Source organism: Balaenoptera musculus, chromosome 20, assembly GCF_009873245.2.
Source record: "Balaenoptera musculus isolate JJ_BM4_2016_0621 chromosome 20, mBalMus1.pri.v3, whole genome shotgun sequence".
NCBI lineage: Eukaryota > Metazoa > Chordata > Mammalia > Artiodactyla > Balaenopteridae > Balaenoptera > Balaenoptera musculus.
In genome coordinates, this window is record NC_045804.1 from 53,844,580 (window position 1) to 53,871,199 (window position 26,620).

The 26,620-nt window shown below is 43.6% G+C and overlaps 1 protein-coding gene across 4 annotated transcripts in view; it reads left to right on the forward strand.

Moving 5' to 3' along the window:
* The window catches only part of SHISA6 (shisa family member 6), a 266,393-nt gene that overhangs the window by 233,487 nt on the left and 6,286 nt on the right, over positions 1-26,620 (forward strand). For 2 of the 4 annotated variants that reach the window (XM_036838421.1, XM_036838423.1), the window contains 2 exons: positions 21,128-21,184; positions 24,989-25,141. In XM_036838421.1, coding sequence (XP_036694316.1) covers positions 21,128-21,184; positions 24,989-25,141 — 210 coding nt within the window. The remainder of the gene's footprint in view (positions 1-21,127; positions 21,185-24,988; positions 25,142-26,620) is intronic. The other 2 variants (XM_036838422.1, XM_036838424.1) reach the window with 1 other exon arrangement.

Consider the following 26,620-nt stretch of genomic DNA (forward strand, 5'->3'; position numbering starts at 1 on the left):
AAAACAATATTTGTGCCATCTGGGAATGGGAATGGTCTCTTTGAACAGATCCCCACACTAGGCCCAGGGTCTGTGCCTCAGAATTGCCTTTTGAATTATAAATTAATAAATTGCCAAAGAGACAAAACATAGAGGAAAATACAGATAAGTCTGACTACATTTGAATTTAAGATATTTATAAGTCAAAAAATTAAAAGACAAATAATTTTGAAAAATTGGGGAAAATGTTTTGATGTGTGATAGATGTGAGAGCAATATACTGTCTATGTAGAATTCTTTAAAAACATTTTTAAAGGATAAAAATAAGATAATCAGGCACTTCCCTGGCGGTCCAGTGGTGAAGACTCTGTGCTTCCAATGCAGGGGGCACATGTTCGACCCCTGGTGGGGGAATTAAGATCCCACGTGCCACGTGGCAAGGCAAAAAAAAAAAAAAAAAGATAATCACCCCAATGGGTGAGAAATGAGCAAAAGAAACTATTAAACATAGTCAAACATATATCAAAGATATTTCCACTGTGAATCATAGGGGAAATTTAAAAAATGATTAATCTCACTACAACCTTTCAACTTGACAAAAACTATTCTCCCCAAATAGAAAAAGATAATACCCATGATATACAGAGTGAGGGGAAACTGGCAAGCAAAAGACGTATGACTCAGCACAACATATCTGACAAGAAATTAAACCAAAATCTTTAAAATTACATTCCCTCTAACCTAGAAATTCTGATTCTAGAAATTTTTCCTAAGGAAAACAATTAAGACCTGCACAGAGTTGTGTAGAGATATAAAGTATTGTTTATAACACCACTGAAATGGAAACAACTTAAATATATAACAATAGGAAACTGGTGAAACAAACTACCACCACCTATCAGATTATGATGCTTGTCTATATGGCTGAATACTAAGGTACTATTTATAATCATCGTAGAAGAGTTCATTATTGACTTTGAAAAATATCCACAGCATTTTGTCACTGAAAAGTCACATCACAAAACAGTTTGTTCAGCATTATCCCTTTTTAGGTGGAAAAAATTAGACATCTTTTTTTTAGTTCATTGTTATTTTCTAGTTTTTCAACAATGACATGTGTTAATTATATAGTTTTTAAAAATTAAAGCCAGTAACAGCTAGAGTTGTTTTCAGAGGGGAGATAGCGATATTCCCAGAGTCTTCCAGGAGCCCAGGAAAGGGGCACAGAAGTGGGATGCTTCCTCCATGGCTCCTGTGCTTTATCACACCTGATGGAAGGTCCCAGAATGCCACTGCATCAGGTAGCATCACTGGTGTGTCTGCTGTCAAGGCTAGTCATTTATTTAAGATGTTCTTCACAGAAGACTCTCCCTACTCATAAAGAAAAGGAGCAGTGTGCGCATTTTTCACAAACAAAGCAAGGAAATGTTTCCTAGCAAGGGAGCTGACCTCTGTGATGACGGTAGACGTCTCTCAACCTAACAGGCAAACTTGCCTCACAGTGGAATTGTACAGCAAATGGTGAATTTTTTAATCGTCCTTCCTTCCCCACTGGGGATATCAGCAGATGTTTGTTATGTTACTGTACTATTCATATGCCCAGGAATCCCAGGAGACCAATAAGGTCTGCTCAGGTGTGTTAGTAACTGATCTGAATAGGATGTGCCTGTGACAGGATCAGCTGTGATGTATCGGGAACAAAGCAGCAGCTCAGATCCAGTTCATGAGGTTTATCAGATTCATCAGATTTGTCTGGGTTCATCAGCCTGTGCCCTGACCAACAGCCATCGCCTATTGGTCATGTGACTGGCAAGTTACCTCTCTGTGCCTCAGTTTTCTCATCTATAAAATGGGCATAATACAAGTTCCTACCTCCTAGGAGTTGCGGTAGAGATTAAATAGAGTAATATAGGTAAAGAACCTAGACAGTTCCTACGGTTTACTGAGTCCTTTACATTTATGACATTGGCACTCATCCATGGCTCCAGACATCCGTGCCTTTCCCCATCCTAGCAAGGCTTTTTTTTTTTTTTTTCCATTTTATTCCAGCCTCTGAGGCTTCCCCCCCAGCCCCACATGTATCCCAATTCTCAGCACAGAATGATTTCCAAGGTCTCCCCTGAGTATTATCCAAGGGAGTGCCATGTCCTTCTCCACTGGGTGCACAGATACCTGAAAATAGTTGTGTTGGTACCAGTGAAGGTGGTCCTTCTGGAGGAGGTGGGAACAGGACACAGCATCTCTCCACCTCTCCCCATCCTCACATTTTATTTAGAGCCCCAAACAGAGACCTCCTCAGGGATCTAAGACTGTGGGTAGGGACAGTGGCTTGGGTTGTGGTTGTCATCAAAGTTGAGCTCTGCCTGTTAGCCCGTCTGCCTGAGACAAGTGCTGAAGCCAACAACAAGCAGGAACAAGTCCTCCAAGGAATAAATGTAATGTTGTATTTATTACCTGCCCTCTTTACATCTTCTGCCTGGCCCTTTGCTCATTAAAGACCATACATTATAGAGACCTCAATCTGGAAGTAACCTCGGGTTGATTCAGCTCCCATTATCTCCCACTTGCATTTCTGCCGTCTTAGTCCCTTGGCTACAACAAATTACCATTGACTGAGTGGCTTATAAACAACAGAGATTTATTTCTCACAGTTCTGGAGGCTGGGAGTCTGAGATCAGGGTGCCAGCATAGTCGGGTTCTGGGGAGAGCCCTCTTCTGGGTTGCAGCCTGCCAACTTCCTTTTGTGCCCTCATCTGGCTGAAAAAGGGCTGGAGAGCTCTGTGGGGTTGCTTCAACAAGGACACTAATCCCATTCATGAGGGCCCCACCCCTCGTGACCTAATTACCTTTCAAAGGCCCTACCTCTAAACACCATCACACTGGGGGTTAGGATTTCAACACATGCATTTTGAGGGGATGCAAACATTCAGTCCGTAACACCTACAAACTAATTTCCCTTCCCCATTTTAGTCCTTCCCATTTATCAATCCTTAGGAAATAGGCCTTTGTTATATCACCCTCCTGTTTGGGGACCATCAGGATAAAGTCAGTCTTCAACCTGCCATTAAAAACTGCCATAATGAAAAAAAAAAAACAAAACTGCCATAATGTAGCTTCATCCTACCTACCTTTATTGCTACCTTCCCCACACACACCCTCTAGCTAATCCTAACCCTCTCTCCTGCAAGCTCCACCCTCACTCTTTATTCTTGGCTTTCCTTTGCAGGAAAGAAGTGCCTTCCTCTGGTTTCCCATACCCCAGTCCAAAATCAAGTCTCTTTTGTAGCCTTGTTCAAGATTTACCTTCTTTATGAAGCCTTCCCTAAGCCTTCCCTCTACAAAAATTTTCAAAATATTTATGTACCCTCTGCAATTATATATTCATGTATTTTTTATTTCATTCAAAAATATTTCTTGAACACCTATTGTGTGCAAGTAGGATTGTGTCAGATCCACCCTCCTATCTCCCCAAGTGCCCAGCATAACGGACTTATTTATTCATCCAGTAGATGCTTATTGAGTGAAAGCACTATGTTAAACAACTTGGGAAATACAAAGATGAATCCTCTATCACTCCCCATCAAGGCACTCACAATGTGATAGAAGAGACAAGGTATGCACCCATGTGATTATAACACAAAGTAGAAAGTGGCAAGTACCCCCAAGAAATTATAAAGCACAAGGGAGTTCCCAGTGAGGAGAGATCACCTGCAGCTGAAAGACCGGAGAAGGCTGCAGTGGAAGAAGTGGTCTTTTGGTTGGCTTTGAAGGATGGATAAGAAGTGAGCCAGTAGCCAAGGGGGTAGAGACATTCCAGGAATGCAGGAAATCATTCCGTTGCATGTAGATGGAACTCCGTGAAGAGGCCAGCAAAATGCTATATGCTGGGACTATTCTAAGAAGGTGGTGGGCAGGGAAGCATGCCTGGAAGGGCAGGGGACCTCCAGCATGCTCGCTATTCCAGATCCTATTATCAGTGCTCTGCATGACGGTCCCCAAAAGGAGAGCACTCACTGCCTGAACTCCTGGCCACCTATGTCCTTAGCAGTCTGGCCACCTTCTGCTAAGCTGAGTGCACTGATTGGCTGATGGTTTTTAGGTGACGGAACAGAAGGGCTGCAATGAGAAGCCAGAAGATTGTCGTCAATGGGGAAATGCAAGGACCATGATGCAAGCCCATTGCTCTGGGCTGAGTTGGGGACCGCTTCATAGAGCTGTGCGGGGTGGGTGTAAGAACGGGTCCTGTAGGTTAGAAATTATATGAGACGTTCTCCAAGTATCAGCCACTTATTACCAGTTTGCAAAGAAGAGACCCTGGATCCCCCTAGAAACTCTGTCCAGCTCTGCAGTTGATGCTACAGACGAGTCTCTATTTGCACATTCTAGCAAGATAGCAGCACCGTGTAGAGTTCAAGAGCACTGTGTTTGGATTCTTTAGATGTGAGTTTGAATCTGGGTTCAGCCACTTATATTCTGTGCGACCTTGGGCAACTCAGTGCCATTGATAAAATGTGAATGACCTGATAGAATTACTGTGAGGTTTCAATGACATGATACTTGTCAATTACTTAGCACAGTAAGTGCCTGACACGACAAATAGTGTCAGGAACTGATAGGAAAAAAGATGATTGTCTTTGCCCATTCCATTTATACTGGGAATTATAACAATGCATCTGGTTTCTTGATCCAGGCATGAGGCTTAGAATGTCCTCCAGTTGGTATTGTAACATAAAGAACAGATGTGCAGATTAACAGTGGACCCAGATAACAAAAAAATTGCACTTCTTAAAGGGAAATACAGTACTATGTCAGGTACACTCACAGCTCATAATAGTTACAGGACAGCTGCAGACCCTCTGGTGGCCTACTTTTTATTCGGGATATTTCGGGGTTTCCCCACAGACTACATGCCCTCTAAATATTAATCATCCCTCTGTTCTAGTTACTTCAACTGGAGTTGCTTTTTGCAATATTGAGCTACTTTGTGTCACCCAGTAGATGTGCTGGGTGCCTAGATCAAGCTCAGGAAATTGTAGGATGGGATGCCTATGGGTGGGGGTGAGAAGAATCTGGAATTTGCCATCGAGTCTCACAATAATCGCACTTCTGAGGGACTATCATCTGCCTTAAACCCCCTGAGGGAGCCCACCTGACGGGCCAGTTTGGCCCAGTGTCAGAGGCCAATACCCTCCCACTCTCTCCCAAAGCCACAGCATCACGTGCCTGGGACTCATCCCCTATCCTGCTCCAGGTAATCCCAGGGCATTCCAAGGCTGACTTTCCATGGGTATGATTTAAATAGCTCTCAGGAATATGCTCGAGTCTTTATTACCAGGTGGATGACTACTCCCCTGGAGTCGAGGGGATGGTAAATACTCCTGTGGTGATAACAATAACTTCAAGCAGAGCAAACACCGCTTGGGTGCCTCCAGGCCCAGAGGAGCCGAAGCTCTCCTGGAGAAGCAGATCCCAGCAGGTGGCAGGCAGCTCTCCCAGGGAGCCCTAAGTTTGTCTTTTTAAGTGAATCTGGCAGAAGACACATTGTTTTCCTCTGTGGGACTGACAACCCATGTGAGGCCGTTTTCTTCAGGCAGCATTGAAAATGACAATCCTTGCCAGAAGTGGGGGAAGCAGAGCGGGCCCACTAGGGAGGGGCTGACATGAAGCCAGACTCTCAGGGTTGGGACCCCGGGGACCCGTCGTCAAAGCCTCTGAAGAGGAGAAGACCGAGGCAGAGGAGAGAGAATGGCTGGAAGCACAGAGATGGGTGACCTCACAGTGTCACTGGCAACCAACCAGTCATCTCGGGAGGAATCCCACCTTCCGACACCATGACTTCCGACAGGCCTGCCTCTCTGCATCGACCTTTTCAAGCCGTGAAGATGAAAGGCATTGTGCTGGCATGCATTAGAATGGCAATTAATCCTCAAGAAGAAGTGTGAAATGTGGGTTGGATTTGAGGTGGGGAAGGAGCGGTGCCTCATACCTCCACACACACTCATACTCAGACACATACGAAAGATTACAACCCACACACTTGGCTACAGGCCCAGAAAAAGCTGCCACTCTGAGCTGAAGAAGAGGGAGAGAACGAGAAGAGAGAAAGGAGGATGGGCAATCGAATGTCACTGCCACGGCCTCTTGCCCATCCTCCACTGCCCTAGAGTTGATTCATTGACTCATTCATTCATCAACAAATTGTACACGTGCCCCGAGGGGCCCAGCCCAGGGAGGATGGTGTTAAGGTAAACACAAGAGAAGTACAATCATTCTCCACCTCCAGCAATGTTCAATGTATTCATAGCTGGGGAGAAGTGCCCTACATGCCGAAGTATTTAATCATCTTGGAACGAGTGAATGAATGAGACAGAGACGTAAAAAAGCAAAATGATATACAGTTAGGCACCAAAAGCAAATGGGGGCAGACATAAAGGCTCCAGTTATCAGAAGGGCAAGGAACATCGCTGTGCATTGGAGGACCTGAGGATGACTTTATGGAGATGAAACTGGAGTATTATCACCAAAGACTGGAAGGGTTTGGAGGAAGAGAGGAGGGAAGGAGTGGTTCAGGTGGAAGATGTTTCTGAGCAAAGCACTGAGATGGTGATGGGGGTTGGGAATAGCGGAGGGAAAACCAGTCGTTAGAAGTCACTGGTGTGTTGAGGGAGATGAAATAGGCCTAAATCATAGGCAGCTTCGAAAATGCAGTGACATCTGCTACATTTCTCAAAGTGTGGTCCAGATTCCAGCTGCAGATGTATCACCCAGGATGCTTTCAAAAATACTAATTCCTGGGGCCTGTCTAGGATCACCTAACACATAATTCATGGGATGGGGGAAGGGCTCAATTTTTTTAAATGAATTCCTCAGGTCATTCTTAGGTGTAGTAGTTCAAAAGTCTTTGGTGTTAGGCATCTAAGCTTTAACCTATTGGTAGTTTGTAATACTTACAGGCTAAAGGCCAGGGTGAAATTGGTGTTTAAGAAAGACTATTCTATACTACTCAGCCATAAAAAAGAAGAAAATTTTGCCATTTGCAGCAACATGGATGGACTCGGAGGGCATTATGCTATGTGACATAAGTCAGACAGAGAAAGATAAATACTGTATGATATCACTTATATGTGGAATCTAAAAAATACAACAAACTAGTGAAAATAACATAAAAGAAGCAGACTCACAGATATAGAGAACAAGCTAGTGGTTACCAGTGGGGAGGTGGGGAGGGGCAAGATAGGGGTGAGGGAGTGGGAGGTACAAACTATTGGGTGTAAGATAGACTCAAGGCTGCATTGCACAACACGGGGGATAGAGCCAATATGTTGTAATAACTGTAAATGGAAAGTAACCTTTAAAAATTGTATAAAAGTAATTCTTTAAAGAAGACTATTCTAGCAGGAGTGCACAAGGTGGACCCAAAGGGGCAAAGACTAGAGGCAGGGAGGAAATTCAGAGGCTATCATAGCAATTCCAGGGTGTGCTGATGAGACCAGAGACTTGAGAATCTATAACCAATATGCAGACTACCTCTTTGTTTTGTACTCTCAGGAACCCATTAATCTCATCATTGTTGATGTCTTTGGGTATTATTTGTTCCCTGTAACCTTCCTCTGACTCACTCAACGGAAACTGCTTTTGCTACATCTATCACTGAATTCACACCAGGCATGTCCACCACCAACCAAATCACTCTTTCTCTTTCACCCTCTCCCCCTTCCAACCATGCACATAAGCAAACACGCAGACACAGAACTGCATGCACACACATGTAAGCACACAGTCTATTTGCTCCACAGAGAAAACTAGCCACTTCCCTTAGCAGTTAAACCAGGCACCAATATGAGGAAACTCACTGCCGGATCCAACAATGTCCACAGCTGCAGAGGCCCGGGGGTGGGGGGCTGCAGAATCTTCCGATTCTAAGAGACCTGCTCACCACGGATGGTCTACACAGATGCTCTCGGTGTGTGGGCCCCACCTTACTTCTCTGCTTCCTTCAAGCAGCCTTGGAGCTCCGACGGAGATTGTTTTGTCACTTTATAGTCTTGTCAGCATATCGATCCATGAGTCCTGAGCGCTAATTAATTGTTATGTTATCCAGCTCAATCCATCAGGAGGCTGATGGCCCTCACTGGGCACTGTGCCAAGGCCCAGGACTCCCTGAAGGAGAAGGGGGAGGGGAGAGTGGGAACTGAGGGAGTGGAGATGTGATCCACTGATAAGTCCAAGGAGAGACCAAATCCAACACACTGTATGCACATCACGATAGAGAGGAGCTCCAGGCAAATTCCTGGAATTGTTAGCTTCCCTACTCTTTGTAGGGCACGAATTCTGCTTTTGACTCTCCCACATCAATGCCTAGCTGCTGGGCTTCCCTGGTGGCGCAGTGGTTAAGAATCCACCTGCCAATGCAGGGGACATGGGTTCGAGCCCTGGTCCGGGAAGATCCCACATGCCGCGGAGCAACTAGGCCCATGCGCCACAACTACTGAGCCCACGTCCCACCACTACTGAAGCCCGCGCACCTAGAGCCCACATGCGATCCCACATGCCGCGGAGCAACTAGGCCCATGCGCCACAACTACTGAGCCCACGTCCCACCACTACTGAAGCCCGCGCACCTAGAGCCCACATGCCGCGGAGCAACTAGGCCCGTGCGCCACAACTACTGAGCCCACATCCCACCACTACTGAAGCCCGCACACCTAGAGCCCATGCTCCACAACAAGAGAAGCCACGGTGATGAAAAGCCTGTGCACCACAACAAAGAGTAGCCCCCGCTCACTGCAACTAGAAAAAGCTTGCGCACAGCAACGAAGACCCAACGTAGCCAAAAAAAATTTAAAAAAACCTAGCTGCTCACTCACCCCAAAACTCCATTACCTAGAACACCATCTGCCCAAACCCCCATAGACCATCTTCGGGATGTAGTAGAGTAGCATTTGTCAGGAAGAGTTAGCACGTCTGCGTTGGATGGTTTTTCCATTTGATCCTCCATATTGACTCCCCACCCTACTCAGTCTCCTAGGTGCTGAACTTTATGGACTGCTTCATTGGGATAGTTTGTTCTATGGATATTAGTTGGGTTTGGTAAACAGCGAATCCTGGCAAGAGATCAAAGGGATGGAGGAGAGTGAAGTTGGGAGACTTATTTCCTAGGCTACCTCCTGGTACATTCGTGGGGGACTGGCTTTGTCCCTCATCTAAAGGTCAGGGGGCCCTGTCTACAACAGCTCTCTCCCACATTGGGCTGCAGAAGCCACTCCCTTCCTTTACCAGTCAGGGCAGGTTTGAATGAAGCCCCCAACTCTTACTAGTCCCAGGGTACTGTACTACCCTTTATGGGTTTCTTACATACTGCTCACACCTTTGAAATTAGTTCCTTTATTAGAGTCCCCTTAAAATACCCAATTGGATGTGTATCTGTTTCCTGTCTGCACCCTGACCGTTAGGTTTAAAAAAATGGTCAAATAACTAATTAAATGGGTTATTTATGGCTAGACTTCTTGGAGCTTTTAACATGCATGGTGAATATCCACGAGGAAGGATAAGAGCCAGCGCTTATTTGACCCAGGACCACCCCCCATTCTCCCTCCACCCCCAGAATTCAAAGCATTTCAGGGAAGCCAGGTGTACACTACAGCCACGTGCAGCTAGCACAGAGGGGCAGAGCCACCAGAAAATGCACAGTTCTTTGGAACCCCTGCTGGAGAACACAAGGGAGTCTTTGTAAATAGCACACAAGCTCTGGACAATGATGCAGCATGAAAGAATACAAGTAAGACCTAGTCCTTTGTCTGCTACCAACTTTGTGATCTTGGGCAGGTCACTTCACTTCTTAGGGCCTCTTTTCTCACCTTTAAAATGAGATACTGAGCTTGATCAGTTGATTTTAAACTTGTAAACACTGGAACTGTCTCTCCAAATGAAATCTTACATAGAAACCCAATACAGAAGACAGATGGAAACCAAGCTGCTCTGGGTGAGGCCAGGGTCAGGGCAACAGTGTAAAACATCACCCACCAGACTCTATCTCTTATACAGTAGCCCTTGAGGCAATTCCAAGGAATCTACAAGATTGCATGGAGCCAGTCTTGGAAACACTGTTCTAGAGGGACCCACAAGTACCTGCTTTGATGTGAGACCCAGGTGGTCTTCACATGGAATCAGTGTTGCCCTTCACCACCAAGAAGAGATAGAGGGGACCACTGAGCCCCCACTTACAGCAAAGCCAGCAAAAAGCTTCATGTGGAATTTTCTCTTTATTTCTGAAAATATGTCAGGTTTTAGCAAGAAGTAATTCCCTTTATCTCAGGGTAGAGGAATTTTGTAACCTATTATGCTCTCCTACGAAGTGTCTTCAATACCAAATTACTTTTCCCAGCCAATGTTCTAACTATTAAAATGTGTGAATGAGTCTGGACACAGATCTCATTCTCTCCGGATACAAAACACTCAGCCTAAAATGTATTTGGGATTTTACTGATACCAAAAGGCTTGAAAACACCTTTGAGCCACCTTGAGTCTAAGGACCCAGCCAGAGCTCCCCTTTCTTCCCTACCTCCCCCCAACATCTCTTTGGCTGAGCACCGAGGTCTCCAGGCTGCGAAGGAGACTCCACCAGCCTGGTGGAGAAACAGGAGCAGGGGTGTGATCAGGGAAAGTATCCTAAAACCTGGAGGAGGTAGGCCAAAGCCCAGTGAGAAGGTGAGCAAATCCTCTCCCCATCAAACAGCTGCTAAACTGGACAAAATTGATACAAACAGCCATTTCAGTGCTCTAAAAATTGATCAAAAAGTACTCAACCATCTGAGAAGTGTTTATGTGTGAAAAACTGCTGAACTTCAGGTAGGAATAGTGAGAGTTTATGACATTCTTGCTTAGGACTCCTCCCAGCCTCCTCGCAGATCAGTCATCACAGAGGTTCTGCCAGGATGGGGAAGGCTAAGAGTACTGGCAACTGTGCTACTGTTAGGTCAGAAGGGACCCACTCGATTTGGAGTGTTGGGTGACACCCTTGCCCTCTCACCACATTAGAGGAGCATCAATATGATTAATGGCTGACTTCTCATCTGAAGCCATGGAGGCCACAGGCAGTTCGAAATACCTATTTGAAGTGATAAAGAGAAAAACTATCGACCGAGAATTCTATATCCAGCAAGATTAACCTTCCAAAGCAAAGGTGAAATAAAGACATCCTCAGATAAACAAAGACTGAGAAAATTCTCTGATAGCAGACCTGACTTATAAGAAATACTAAAGAAACTTCATGGGCTGAAAGGAAATGGGCACCAGGCAGTAATTCAAATTCACAGGAAGAAATGTAAAACACCAGAAACAATACATATGTGGTTAATGTGAGAGACTCAGCACACATATTTTTCTCATGTCTTAACTTTTTGAAAAGACTTAAAATTTTGTAAATAATTTTAATACTGTAGTATTGGGTATAACATGTATACATATACATAGGTAGATGATAGAAAGATAGATAGATAAATAGATAGATAATATATATGACAATTATAGTACAATAGGGGAGGGTTCATTGGAGCAATATTGGGGAAAGTTTCCATGTTCTACTGGAAATAAGTTAGTTCTAAAGAATGTAATGAGTGAAGATGCATATTGTAATCCCTAGAGCAATCACTAAGAAAATAACTTTTATTTATATTTATTTACTTTTAACATTTTATTTATTTTATTTATTATTTATTTTTGGCTGTGTTGGGTCTTCGTTGCTGCGTGCAGGCTTTCTCTAGTTGTGGTGAGTGGGGTCTACTCTTCATTGCGGTGTGCATGCTTCTCATTGTGGTGGCTTCTCTTGTTGCAGAGCACAGGCCCTAGGGTGTGTGGGCTTTAGTAGTTGTGGCACGCGGGCTCAGTAGTTGTGGCTTGTGGGCTCCAGAGCGCAGGCTCAGTAGTTGTGGCGCACGGGCTTAGTTGCTCCGTGGCATGTGGGATCCTCCTGGACCAGGGCTCGAACCCGTGTCCCCTGCATTGGCAGGCAGATTATTAACCACTGTTGCACCAGGGAAGTCCCAAGAAAATAACTTTTAGATATAATAAAAATGTCAAAGGAATTAAAATGGTACAATATAAATAGAGACATATCACGCTCATGGGATGAAAGATTCAATGGAGTAAACATGACAATTTTCCCCAAATAATATATAGATTCAACAGAATTCCTATCAACATCTTCTCAAGATTTTTTAAGATACAGACAATATTATTCTAAAATTTATGCAGAAAGGCAAAAAAAAAACAACCAAAAAACCTAGAATAGCTAAAATAACTTTTAAAAGGAAAAATAAAGTGGGAGTGATCAGTCTACTCAATTTCAAGAAATATCATGTAGCCACAATGATCAAGACTGTCTGGTATTGGCAGAGGAACAGACATGTAGATCAATGGAACAGAATAGAAAACCCAGAAATAGACCCACAGAAATATGTTCTACTGACTTTTTGACAAATGTGCAAAAGCAATTAAGTGGAGGAAGGAGAGCCTTTTTAAAAGGCTATAAAGCAACTGAACATCAGATCTGCAGGCAAAAAACAAACAACAACAACAAAAAACCCTCAACCTAAGTCTCATGCCTTATACAGAAATTAACTCCAAATGGATCATGGACTTAAATGTAAACATAAAACTATAACCCATGTCGAAAGAAAGGAGAAAATCTTTGGGACCTAGGGCCAGGAAATGAGTTTTTAGACTTGACACCAAAAGCACAATCCATAAAGGAAAAAAAAAAAAACTGATAAATTAGACTTCATCAAAATTTAAAGTTTTGTTCTGCAAAATACCATGTTAAAAGGATGACAAGATAGGCTTCAGCCTGGGAGAAAATATTTACAAACCATGTATCCTACAAATAACTATTATCTGGCATATAAAAAGAATTCTCAAAATTTAACAGGAAAAATGTAAATAATCTGATTAGAAAGTAAGCAAAAGTAATCAAGAGACATTTCACTGAAGAAGATAAACAGATGAAAAATAAGCCCATGAAAACATGTTTAACAACGTTAGCCATTAGGGAAATGCAAACAAAAGCTACAAAGATATCACTCCATAGCTATCAAGGCTAAAAGTGGCTAAAATCAAATAGTGACAAAAATAGTGACAAAAGTGGCTAAAATAAAAAATAGTGACAACACCAAATGCTGGCAAGGATGTGGAGAAACTGGATCACTCATTCATTGCTGGTGGGAATGTAAAATGGTACAGCCACTCTGGTAAACAGTTTGGCAGATTCTTTAAAAATAAATAAATAAATAAACATGTAGCTACTAAACAATCCAGCAACCGCACTCCTAAGCATTTATCCCAGATAAAGGAAGACTTATCTGGACACAAAAAAGTTCGCATGAATGTTTATAGCAGCTCTATTCATAATATCATAAAACTGAAAACAACCCAGATGTCCTTCAACAGATGAATAGTTAAACTGTGGTATATCCACACCACAGAATATTTGCTACTCTGAAATAAAATGGAATGAACTATTGTTGCATTCCTGGATGATTCTGCAGAGAATTATGCTTGACGAAAAAAATCCAATCTCAAAATTATATACTGTATGAGTCCATTCATATAACACTCTTGAAATGACAAAATTATAGAAATGATGGATAGGTTAATGGTTACCAGGGGTTAGTGAGGGGGTGGATGCAGAAAGAAAGTGGGTGTGGCTATAAAAAGGCAACATGAGGAATCATTTCCGCCTCCTGATGGAAATGTTCCATACCTTGACTGTATCGATGTCAATATTCTGGTTTTGATATAGTGCTATAGTTTTGCAAAATGTTACTACTGGGGAAACTGGCTAAAGGATACACAAGATATCTGTATTGTTTCTTACAGTTGCATGTGAATCTACAATGATCTCAAATTTAAAATTTTAATTTTAGAAAACAATACAATAAAAGCAACACTTATTTTGCTCACACATCTCTGATTTGGGCAGGGTTCAGTGGGTATAGCTCGTCTCTGATCCACTTGTGTTAGCTTGGACATCTACAAGGCTGGGGGTTGGAATCATCTGAAGTCTTTCTCACTCATACATCTGTTGACAGTTGATGCAGTCAAAGGCAGTTGACACTGTTTGTTGATGGATACCTGAGCTGGAGCTGTCAGCCCTTATAGGCAGCCTTTGCACATGGCCTGGGCTTGCTTACAGTATGGTGGCTGGGATCCAAGGTTGAGTGTGTCAAAAGAGAGAGAGCTGTGGAAGGCATGCAGTGTTACTTCTGCTGCACGATGCTCCTTGAGGCAGTCAGGAAGGCCCTCCAGTTTCATGGAGAAGACACCATATCTCATGGGGGAATGGAAAGGTTTTGGGAGAGCGTGTGGGACTAGAAATATAACTGTCACCATTTTTTGTAAAATATGATGTGCCATAGTCTCTAAAGACTGACTTTCTCTCTTCCAAATCTACAAGACTGGCCATAGCTACCTAGTTTACATGTCACAGGTCCAGCCATGCAGAGAGACCAAATCTCTCTCTTTTAATCATTCTTAATTTCTAGAGAAGGAGCTCCAATTGGCCCAGGTGAGTCAGGTATTCATATCTAGTCAATTAACCATGATCTAGAGTTTGAGCTGTGTGGAGGGCAGCAGAGTCATATCGTATACATACAAGTATAACAGGGAGCTGGGATGCAACAGTAGAAGGAAGGACAATTTTCTGAGCCAGAAGGACTCACTTTTAGCCACCAAGACAACCCAGAAAGCGCCAAAGCACATAGGTAAATTTTCGTAAAATTGTACACTCTTGTCAAGAGATAAGCATAAAACAACATGACACAGAAAGGTTACATACAAAAGGATAGGCAAAGTTTACCAGGAGAATGCAAACAAAAAGAAAGCTGGGTTGGCAATATAAATATCAGATCAAGCAGACTTAAAGGCAAAAAAAAAAGGCATGAAATAGGACAGAAAGTGTTATTTAATGTTGATAAAGGGTACAAGCCACAAAGAAGACATAAGCACCATGAACTTTTTTTGTGCTGAACAATGTAACTATGAAATATGTAAAACCAATTCTATAACAAATACAAAGAGAAAATTACAGGAACCCAACAGTAGTGGGAGAGCTGGAGATACCTCCCTCAGTCTTTGACAGATTAAGTAGGCAAAGAATGAGTTAGGATAGAGAGGAACTGAATAATATATTTCATGTATCTGATTTAATAGATATATGTCAACTTATACTCTATGGGAAGAAAATAATACCTTTTCTCTAATAACTCATGAAACATTCATAAAAAATTGATCATATATTGGTCCCAAAAGAAAACCTCAATAAATTCCTCAAAGCAGAAATTGTACAGGCCCTGTTTTCTGACTGCAATACAATAAAATGGCAAAAGTTCAAACTGACAAACCCAAACACTTTGAAAGTTAACAACACTCTTCTACAGAAATCTTGGGTCAGAGAGAAAATTAAGGCTGTAATTACAGATCTTTAGGACTTAACAGCAATAAGAACATTGCATATTGATGCTCATGGGATTGTGCCAGAGACAAATTCAGAGCTAAAGACCCGATGTTGTTGACAGAAAAGAGTAAAAATAAATGGACTAAAGATTCAAGCTCAAAAATTAGAAAAGAATAACAAACCAAACCAAAGAAAATTAGGAGGCAGGAATCAACAAATCTGAAAGCATAAAATCATGATTTGAAGAGGAAAAAAACCCTGATGTGTAAAGCGGCAGTTGTTTGAAAAAGAAGAATAACGGGAATAAATTGCTAATCCAGAAAATATTAACACAGAACATTAAGACTGAGAAAAGGAATTTAATTTCCTATATAGAGGTTTTTTGAGGGTATGTTACAGTTTTAAGCTAATAGAGTTTCAAATGTTCAATGGAGTTAAGAAAAATAGAAATTACAAACTGAAGGTAGAATTAGAAAATGTGAATGAATCAATATGCAAGGAAAATGTTGCCAAGTTATGACAGGCAGGATACATAAGGATGTGGGTTCCAGTGCCAGCCTGCCTGGATTTGCATCCCAGCTTCACCTGTTGGGCAAATTATTCAACCTCTCCAAATCTCAGTTTCCTTAATGCTAAATTGGTGATGGTAACAACATCTGTCTCCCGAAGTTGATGTTGTACAGTCAGTAAAATAAACAAGCCAACCCCCTACCACCCTGCAAACCGAAGGACTCCCCGAAAGATACCAGGCATTTTTATTATTGCCTTTCTTCAAACTTTCAAAGAAAAGATCTTTCATATGCTCTATTAATAGTTTCAAGGCATACAGAAGGGTGAACACTATGCACTTGATTTTACAAAATCATTACCTTGATACAAAAAACCTGCCATGTTAGCACCAAAACATGCAAATTTTCTTTATGAATACATAGGAATTAAATAAGATATATGCAAATGGGATCCAGTGTTGTAATGAAAGAATAAGACATAAAAACCAAGTAAGGTATTTCCTACGAATAGATGAATAGTTCAGTATGAGGAAATCCGTTAACCCACCTCATCACATCACCAGGCAATTGGCAGTGTGCTGACCAAGAAATGCTGCTTTCAGTTATTTGCTTAAAGAAATAAGACATGGACAAAGAGTTGTTTGGTGTACATTTATTGAACTTTTAAACAATCCAAATACACATTAATAGGCTAATAGGGGAATGTCTATATATATATACAATGGACTATTCTATAGAAAAGACTATTTTGAAATCATATAAAAGACTATTTCGGGCTTCCCTGGTGGCGCAGTGGTTAAGAATCTGCCTGCCAATGCAGGGGACACGGGTTCGAGCCCTGGTCTGGGAGGATCCCACATGCCGCGGAGCAACCAAGCCCGTGAGCCACAACTACTGAGCCTGCGCATCTGGAGCTTGTGCTCCGCAACGGGAGAGGCCACGACAGTGAGAGGCCCGCGCACCGCGATGAAGAGAGGCCCCCGCTCTCCGCAACTGGAGAAAGCCCTCGCACAGAAACGAAGACCCAACACAGACAAAAATAAATAAATAAATAAATAAATAAAATTAAAAAAAAAAAAAAAAAAAAAAAAAAAAGACTATTTCAAAACATGAAAATATATTCAAGACATGTTGTCCATTAAGTATTCAGGAAACAGATTAAAAGCAGTATATGCTTATTTACATAGGTGGAAACTACACCTTTATCTGTGTGTGTGTATGTACATATAGGTATGAACATTTAGGTTGTTTCTTTTGCTACTATAAAAATGCTACAATGAATAACCTTATGCATTTGTTATTTCGTACAAGTGTGAGGATCAAATCACCATATTTTTCTCCATTTTAAGCATTGTAATCTGATTCTCATTTGTGCAAAGTGAAAAATGCAAATGGTTATTCATTGCAATATTAAGTGTGCGTGTGTGTGTGTGTATGTAAACATACACATAGTAATGTATAAGGGGAGGGAAACAAAAGAAAATATAACAAAATGCCACAATGGTTATTTTAAGATGGCTTAATTTTTCACCTGTATACTTTAAATTTTTTTCCTTAATGCCAGTATATGAAAAAAATCAAATATTAGCAAAATATTTGAAGTAAGGTTCAAACAAAAGGAAAAGCCCTGCACTTGTAAACAAAATATCTAAATTCAAGACATTTATCATGTTTGTAAACTCATCTGTAAACAAAATTATAAGAATTACTTCAAATGAGATATTTAAGGAGTTTTTTGCAGTGTCTGGAAATCGGTAGGTCAATAATATAAATTCAAATGAAAATCATTGCAAAGACTAGTTTAAAAAATGTATGTGAGGGACTTCCCTGGTGGCGCAGTGGTTAAGAATCTGCCTGCCAATGCAGGGGACACGGGTTCGAGCCCTGGTCTGGGAAGATCCCACATGCCGCGGAGCAACCAAGCCCGTGAGCCACAACTACTGAGCCTGCGCATCTGGAGCTTGTGCTCCGCAACGGGAGAGGCCACGACAGTGAGAGGCCCGCGCACCGCGATGAAGAGAGGCCCCCGCTCTCCGCAACTGGAGAAAGCCCTCGCACAGAAACGAAGACCCAACACAGACAAAAATAAATAAATAAATAAATAAATAAAATTAAAAAAAAAAAAGACTATTTCAAAACATGAAAATATATTCAAGACATGTTGTCCATTAAGTATTCAGGAAACAGATTAAAAGCAGTATATGCTTATTTACATAGGTGGAAACTACACCTTTATCTGTGTGTGTGTATGTACATATAGGTATGAACATTTAGGTTGTTTCTTTTGCTACTATAAAAATGCTACAATGAATAACCTTATGCATTTGTTATTTCGTACAAGTGTGAGGATCAAATCACCATATTTTTCTCCATTTTAAGCATTGTAATCTGATTCTCATTTGTGCAAAGTGAAAAATGCAAATGGTTATTCATTGCAATATTAAGTGTGCGTGTGTGTGTGTGTATGTAAACATACACATAGTAATGTATAAGGGGAGGGAAACAAAAGAAAATATAACAAAATGCCACAATGGTTATTTTAAGATGGCTTAATTTTTCACCTCTATACTTTAAATTTTTTTCCTTAATGCCAGTATATGAAAAAAATCAAATATTAGCAAAATATTTGAAGTAAGGTTCAAACAAAAGGAAAAGCCCTGCACTTATAAACAAAATATCTAAATTCAAGACATTTATCATGTTTGTAAACTCATCTGTAAACAAAATTATAAGAATTACTTCAAATGAGATATTTAAGGAGTTTTTTGCAGTGTCTGAAAATCGGTAGGTCAATAATATAAATTCAAATGAAAATCATTGCAAAGACTAGTTTAAAAAATGTATGTGAGGGACTTCCCTGGTGGCACAGTGGTTAAGAATCTGCCTGCCAATGCAGAGGACACGGGTTCGAGCCCTGGTCTAGGAAGATCTCACATGCCGCGGAGCAACTAAGCCCGTGCACCACAACTACTGAGCCTGTGCTCTAGAGCCCGCGAGCCACAACTACTGAGCCCATGTGCCACAACGACTGAAGCCCACGCGCCTAGAGCCCGTGCTCTGCAACAAGAGAAGCCACCACAATGAGAAGCCCACACACTGCAACAAAGAGTAATTCCCACTTGCCACAACTAGAGAAAGCCCACGTGCAGCAATGAAGACACAATGCAGTCAAAAAATAAGATTAAATAAATAAATAAATAAATAAATAAATGTGAAAGTGTTTAGCACAGAGCCTGGGCCATAGTTGGTTACCAGGGATTATTAAATGAACCTGAATCATCTCCCTTTCCTGGTGACACCTAGATTCTGAAAAGGAAGATTAGAAGTATTTCTAACTGCCACCATTTAACTTGGGTTCTCTCATTTCTTGCAACTGTTTATTTGATGCTGCCATATTGTTTAAAAACAAATAAACCAAAAAATAACAATAACAACAAAAAACAATGAAACTGGTTTTCTCCTTGCCTCTGGAGGACAAGTCGAACAAATCTATCCTTTATCTCCCTTCCTGGATTCTCTCTTCTTGCTTAAATCCAGATCCAGGGTAGAACTGATTCAGCATTTGGCAAATAGTTTTTCCCTGGATATAACTTAATATTCTGTTTTAGGAAGGGAGAATATCTTCATGTGAGAAATGCTGGCTTACCGCCCAAACCTATACCCCACTGGATAGAGTCCATGACTATTTAAAGACCCTGGTCTGAACCAAAGGAATGATATAAATGATTCCATTGGTATGGGAAATTTTGTCTGGTAGGAGCACACAGGATGATTTGTCTTGGAAATGGCCAGAGACTAGAACTAAGAGAAATATGAACAAAAAAATACATTGTGGGCCTGGATTTAGGATAAGGTCATAGGAAGAGGATTTGGGGATTCACTGGATGGATACGGAGGATGAAGGGAGGGAAATGGTGAATGAGGACTGAAGTTTCACTTTCCAAGCCCATGGAACGTCAGTACCATGGACAGAGCTTGAGCATCAGGAGAATAAAATGATGAGCTCACTTTGGGATGTGATGGTTTGGGCTAAGAGCAGGAATTTCACAGGGATGACCATAAGCAGTTTAAAATCTAACCCTGCAGACCACATGGATCTCAAGCTAGAGGTGTAGACTTGAGACCTATCAATTTGGGCAAGAAGGCGGAGCCTAAGTCTTCATGAAGACACCTGAGCCTTACGGAGCACTAGTATTTAGAGAATAAAAGAGAAGAAGGGATCTAGTGAAGGAGCTTAAGAATGAGTAGCCAGAAGGTATAATGCCAAAGGTAGGAAAGATGGTTTCATCCAGGAAATGGAAGCAGACCTAGACCTAAGAGGATGGCAGAGCTGTGACCCATGGTTTAAAACTAAAGCTAAGACCTCATGCCTCCTTTCCCTTGCTTTAGTTGAAATTAGATGCATGCACCAACAAAAAACAAAAATACAATGTCAAATTGAAGCCATAATACAATGTTGAATTGTGCTTTAGTGGTAAGCCAAACCATTCAGTTTTAGAAGCCCTTAGAATGCCTTGAACTCCTGGCTTTAGCAACTATGACTCTATTAATTTTGTGGCTTGTTCAATCAATGTGGACTTTTGCATTATTAATTAAAACCAATGCTTTTGAAATATCAGGCTGTGTTACTTATAGGCAGGACAGAGCCTAGAACCCAGGACTCTGGATCCCAGGCAGTGGGCAGTTCATGTCAGCTTGCCACATCTCAGGATGCACCCAGATACCTGTGTATAAAGACCTGGGACAAATCAAAGTCCCATAAAGTGTAAGCACCTTAAGTTACGGCATCCTCTTCCTGGCTAACCATACCTGAACACCCTCCTCCCAAAAAAAGGATCTATTTCCCCTGCCCAGTTCTCTGTCTCACATATGTGTATTTGCCAAATGTCCCCTAGTCTCCATCCTTCTCCTCCTCCACCCCAACAAAGCCTCTATTGCTGGTCAGCCAGATCCACAGATGTGGGTGGGTCATCATGGTGACAGAGGAAGCCCTAATGCAGAAGGAGAGAGACAAAAACAGCAGAGGAGGGACCCTGCCCTATTTCTAGGGTAGCCAAAGGTCTGAGCTTTTTAGAAGTGCTTCCTTTGACTCAGAGAAGCATAGTAGAAGTCAAGAGAGGTGCTTCTGTGTTGGAGAGACCACGGAATTCCTGAACTCTTCTTTAAAAAAATTTTTTTCTGTGATTTTCAGGTGATCATCAGTATAACCATCCGATTTTAAGCAGCGCTACCCAGACCCCTACACATGGTGAGAGATGATTGAGAGCGTTCTGCATTCCATCCTCATTCCAAGTGGCTCCATCCTAACTACTGATGCCTATTATGGCATCAAACATGGTCACTGGCTCATTGAAGCTAAGGTGTAAGGAGCCAGGTACCCGCCCTCCTCCAGGGCCACAATGCCTCACTCTCACTTTTAGACAATTGTCCCCCTAGTGTCTGTCTCCAATATCAGAGTGATCTTCTGCCATGAAAGGGAAAGTGTAAGCCCCTTTCTTAACGCATTTCACTTGCAACCTTGATCACTTCTTGCAGCCATAAATTCCATGTGTCCACAGCAAGGAGTGAACACTCTCCTTTGCCCAAGGCTACTTGTGGTACCATTTAGGAATGACATGCGATGTGAAAAATTCTATTGATCCTCCCCAAACTAATTAAGATTTAATAAAACTCAAAACCCAACTGGATGACCTGAGCTTTAGCTTCCCAGCAGAGGAAGAACCTGAAAGTTGCAGAGCACAGGCATGGCAGCAAATTGCCAATGGGTTACAAAACCATGTTTCCCTCTTAGGTTTCAACGTCCTCCCACCAGATCACAGCTTACCATTTGGAACTGCAGTGAACAACTATTTTTTGGTACATGCCCAAAACTTGATAGAACATGACAGCCACGTAAATTGTGAGCTATCATCATTCTTCTGCCTTTGCTGTGAAATAATGAAAACCCCATTAAATTCTAGTGAGAGAGAAACTCAAAACAAAGATAAATTCTGCAGCTCACCTGGCAGAGAGACCTACCCCTCTCATGTCAGACTCTGCTCTATTTCTGCATTATAATTCGGAGAACAAAAGTGGACTATTTTGACGTCCCCCTCCAGCTCCTAGTGGAAATATATGATGAAAGCAACAGTTTAATAAGGTGTTTCAGGTTTCGGGGCCTAGGAGAAATTAGAACTGGGAGAAATCAGAGAGATCAGTTAAAAGAAGCTGGTATCAGTGGTGATGTTGACAGTGGGGAGAGAAAGAAGGGTTCAGATATGAAACATTTTGTAGAAAGAATTGGGAAAACTTAGTTACTAACTGAATATGGCCGATGAGAGTCAATTATCAGTAAAATGCAAAGCCACGATCCATGAGAAGAACGGAGGGTCTTAATTCACACCATCTAAGGAATCAGGAAAGCAGCCAGTGTACTGAGGATGGAGCTGTTGATGGTGAGCTTGGATCTGGACATCGAGAGCCGGATATGACTGTAGGATTTGCAAGAAAAACCACTCAACAGGCAGTTAGAAATGCAGACATGAAGTCTGGAGGGAGATGACAGCTGAAGATGTAAGTTATGCTTTGGAAGCAGTAACAGAAGCCTTGGGAGTAGGGGCAATCTGTGCAAGAAGGCTGAAAGAGAAAGGCAGAAGGCAGAGCAGAAAGCCTGGGGGATGCCCATGGTGATGAAGCAGCGGCAAGGAGAGGAGCCAGAAAAGGCAAACGAGAATGCTCTGCTTGCTCAGTATCATTCTGAAAGAGTAACTATGAGCTGGTTTTCCCCGGAAGAAGTCAACACAAGCGCAGCCCCTGAATACAAAAGGAGGAACCATTCTTCCCTCCTCTTCTTCCCGTCTTCTTTTTCTACCTGGTGCGAGGAGATGAGGGTAGATGAGACCCGATCCCTGTCCTTGAACGGCTCGCAGCCTAGTGGAAGCAGGGTTTTCTCTGCATTCCTCCCTTAGATGTTACACTTTTCCCACGAGCTGGCAGAGCAGCTCTCAAGAGAAGAGGCAGCCTGTGTCTACTTGATTAGCAAATGAGCATTAATTGGATCCTTATTTTGGGCCAAGCACTATGAAGGCATCAGAAAGATTGGAAAGCAAGACTTCTGCTGTCAAGGAGATTGCAATCTTTGGAGATCAGCAAGACCAACTCAAGTCAAATGATTAGAGACGACATAGACACTAAACTGGGTGGTATTGACCAGAAGAGCAATAGGGGCTTGAAGATCAGATATCACTCTCGGCTTTAAAGATGTGATGTTGTCATAGCGAAGGGTCTTGGGGGAAGGGAGAATCTGGATAGAGGAAGAATAAGGAAGGGCATTGCAATAGGAGAGAGAGCATGAGCAAGGGGGCAGGGGAAATCATGGTGGAGGGAAAAAGCAGGGAAGGGCTGGCTTTGGCTCAGTGGCAGGTTTTGGAGAACAGTGAGGGGTAAGAGCACCCAGAAATGTTGCAGTTGGAAGTGGGTGAGCTGAGTGATGCCCTCAGTGGGACTATGATGCCAACAGGCAGAGGGAAGCTCGTTCTTCTCCAGCACGGCCAAAAGTGAGGAAACCAGAGCTAAGGGGCTGTGGCTATTACCCAGCTCTGGGTAGCAGTGCTCCCGGCTTCCTACCCACTCCACTTGCTGGTATCTGTCCCGATCTGTGCCAGGGAGGCTCTTTCAGTACAGCATGTTCTGATCACTCAGGGATGTAGAGCATCCCCCACAGCCTCACATATGTACTGAGCTGGCGCGAACACCAGCTCATTGGCTGGCCTCCCCTGGCTCCACCCCCAGTGTTGGGGGTACCAGTGAAGGCAGGAAGGGATACAGAAGCCAGGAGTTCCCTGTACTGAGGCTGCCCTTGGACCAAGCCTAGGGGTCCTTCTCTTTGTCCCACGGTTCACAGCACCCTCTTTGCCAAGAGGCATAGGGAGACACAGACCACTGATACATTTGTCCAAAGTTAGAGCCTGCCCTTTCTTGGATGTCCCAAACCAAGAGGATGGAGGGATGATGCAAGAGCCACCCAGCTGCCTCATTTCTGGGAATGGTACCACTGTTTTCCCAGCAATACCTGTTAACTTCTGGCTGTGCTTCAAGTCGGTCAAGCACCAAGGCATGCTTGTCTTCCTGCCTTGGATCTCTATTCCTTTTTGTCCCCCACCTTCATGGCCACTCAGCACCCATACCTGCATCTCCTCTTCCCCCGACTCCTGTGTTATTCCTAATCTGGACCCCAGAGCCCAGCCCAACTCATTCACCTCATTAGTCATTCACCTCACTTCTCTTTGTTCTTTCCTTCCATGTCTTCCCCACTTCTTTTCCCCAGGTCTGGCACTGAACAACTCTCCCTTCTATCTCTTAGACTTTGTAATCTCGAGGGATGGAGGGAGAAAAACAGAATGATGTACTAGGCATTTTGCCCACGTTCTTTCCTCCAGCAGCTCAGAGATGGCTAAGGGGGCTTCAGAGGAAGGAGTAGGAACAAGAGAAAATGGCTTTGTAGCTCACAGTGGCTTGTCAGTTGCAGGGCTTGGAGAAGCCAAAGGTGGAAGGGGTGGTGTGAGAGGTGCAATGACCTCATGGACAGTGTGGGTTGTAGTCTTGGTGGAGCTGGGTCCTGGACCCAGTCCTATGGGTATGCAGACAAGATGGGTCACTCTACCTCCTTCAAACTCAGATTTTTTCTGAGCCTGAGAGCTAGTCTGCCTAATGCTATTGGGGAAAGGATAGAACCTTCACACCAAAATAGATGATTTTATGACACCCCCCACTCTGCTCCATCGGGCTTACATTTTCATCAGACAGCCCAGTGATATACCGGCAGAAAGAGTTTGCCATTCAAGGAAGGGTAACCTGCCATCATGGCCAGTGCAGCCAAAAGCACCTGCCCCCCAGCCTGTTGGCAACTGAAGCTGAGCACTGAGGGAGGCTGAGTCACCAGCATCACCTGTGTCCTAGCACAGGGAGCCAGGAAAGCAGGACAGGGATGAGAGATGGAACCTGAATGCTTCCTTCCTGCCTGCCCCCCAGCCTTTGTCCCCACTAACGCCATGACCCCTCCCTTCTTTTGCAGAGAAGCCTCGGATGAACAACATCCTGACATCGGCCACTGAGCCCTATGACCTCTCCTTCTCCCGCTCCTTCCAGAACTTGGCCCACCTGCCCCCATCCTACGAGTCCGCAGTGAAGACCCATCCCAGCAAGTACTCATCCCTGAAGAGGCTAAGTAAGTGGGGTTTTCCTGGGGTTGGGGTCTGCCTCTGGGGCCTCCACAACATCTTCCTGTGTCTCACTCTCTTGCCGTGCGCCTGAGGGCATGGGAGGGGGGGCCCAAGAACAAAGAGCAAGGTGTAGCACAGTAGAAGAGAACAGACAAGTCCCTTGTTTTTGTTCTTTAGAGCGTGACTCCATCTTCTCCCTCAGTAGAATGGAGGCCATGGGATCCTCAGAGCCACATTCCCATGGGAAGCAGTGCTTCAGCTCATGTACCAGGTTAACTACAAGAGAAAGCCTTTCCCCAGCTTCAGCCCACACCTGCCTTTTCAAACCCTGGGCCTTCCTTGCTCTCTATCTGTCTTGGAGTAAAGACTCTCAATGCCAGAGCTTTCTCTGAGACTCTTCCCAGAGACCGGCTGCGGAAGGGCCCATAAACCAGCTCCCTCCCTAACCCCGTTAACACCGCCTTGGGAACCTGAGACTCCCCATTCCACGCACACACCCCGTTTCATGAGTTGAGCCCAGTACATCCCATGGTCCCAGCTCTGCCATTTGAGTCTGGGGAGCTCTAGGGATTGATGGGTTTCAGATGTTACAATGTCAAGAAGGTACATGGCAGGAGAGGTCTTCTCTTCCAGCTTTCCAACCCCTGGACCTTCTGCCTCCATTTCCCGATGAGTCTATTTCGATGACCACCCAGCTACAGGGCCGAGCCTGTGCTTGACAGTATAGGGTAACCTATTGTGATAGAAGTTCAGCCCATGAGTCCATATCAGCCACCGCCAAGGTGGAACAGTGAGTTTCTATGGCTAAAAATGGGAATCCCACATTCTGCAGAGATCTGGAAGGCTGCCTGTAGGAAGCCTCATTCCTGAAATGTGGGGCAAAGAAGGCTTGTGCATGTCCTGGGTGAGTTCAAGGGTGAGCCTGGGGGGCCTCGTGGATGGAGAGATGGGCGGAGCATCTGAACGAGGTGCACACATGGGATTGTCCGGGCCTGCTCGTGCTGTGGGCACAGGCGAAGCACGTGTAGACTTGATTCTGTGCTTGTGCGGGGGCTGGATGCCCATGTGTTGGCTTCCTAGGCATAGGCTGTTACTCCAGAGAAGGTGTTACTATGTTTCTAAGTTACCAGTAAGGATTTTCACAAGCGCCTCCTGGATGGAGCATTCTGCTTTATTCTAGCAGGAGTCTGGTTCTGCAGCCCAACTTCCTTGGAGAGAGGTTCTGAGCCTCATCAGAAAGCTGCCGGCTGCTCCTTGGGTGTTTCAGCGAGACCCAGGGAGCTGTTCTGTTTCGGGACCATGGTGTGGCAGGAGCAGCACCGGAGCAGGAGTTCAGGGTCATGGGCTTGCCATCTATTCGGCCATGAACCCCCTGGAGACCTCGAGGGAGTCCATTAACCCCGGATACTCAAGGTGGTCCAGGGACGAGGGGCATCAGAATTGCCTGGGAGCTCCTTAGAGATGCGGACTCTCAGACCCACCCC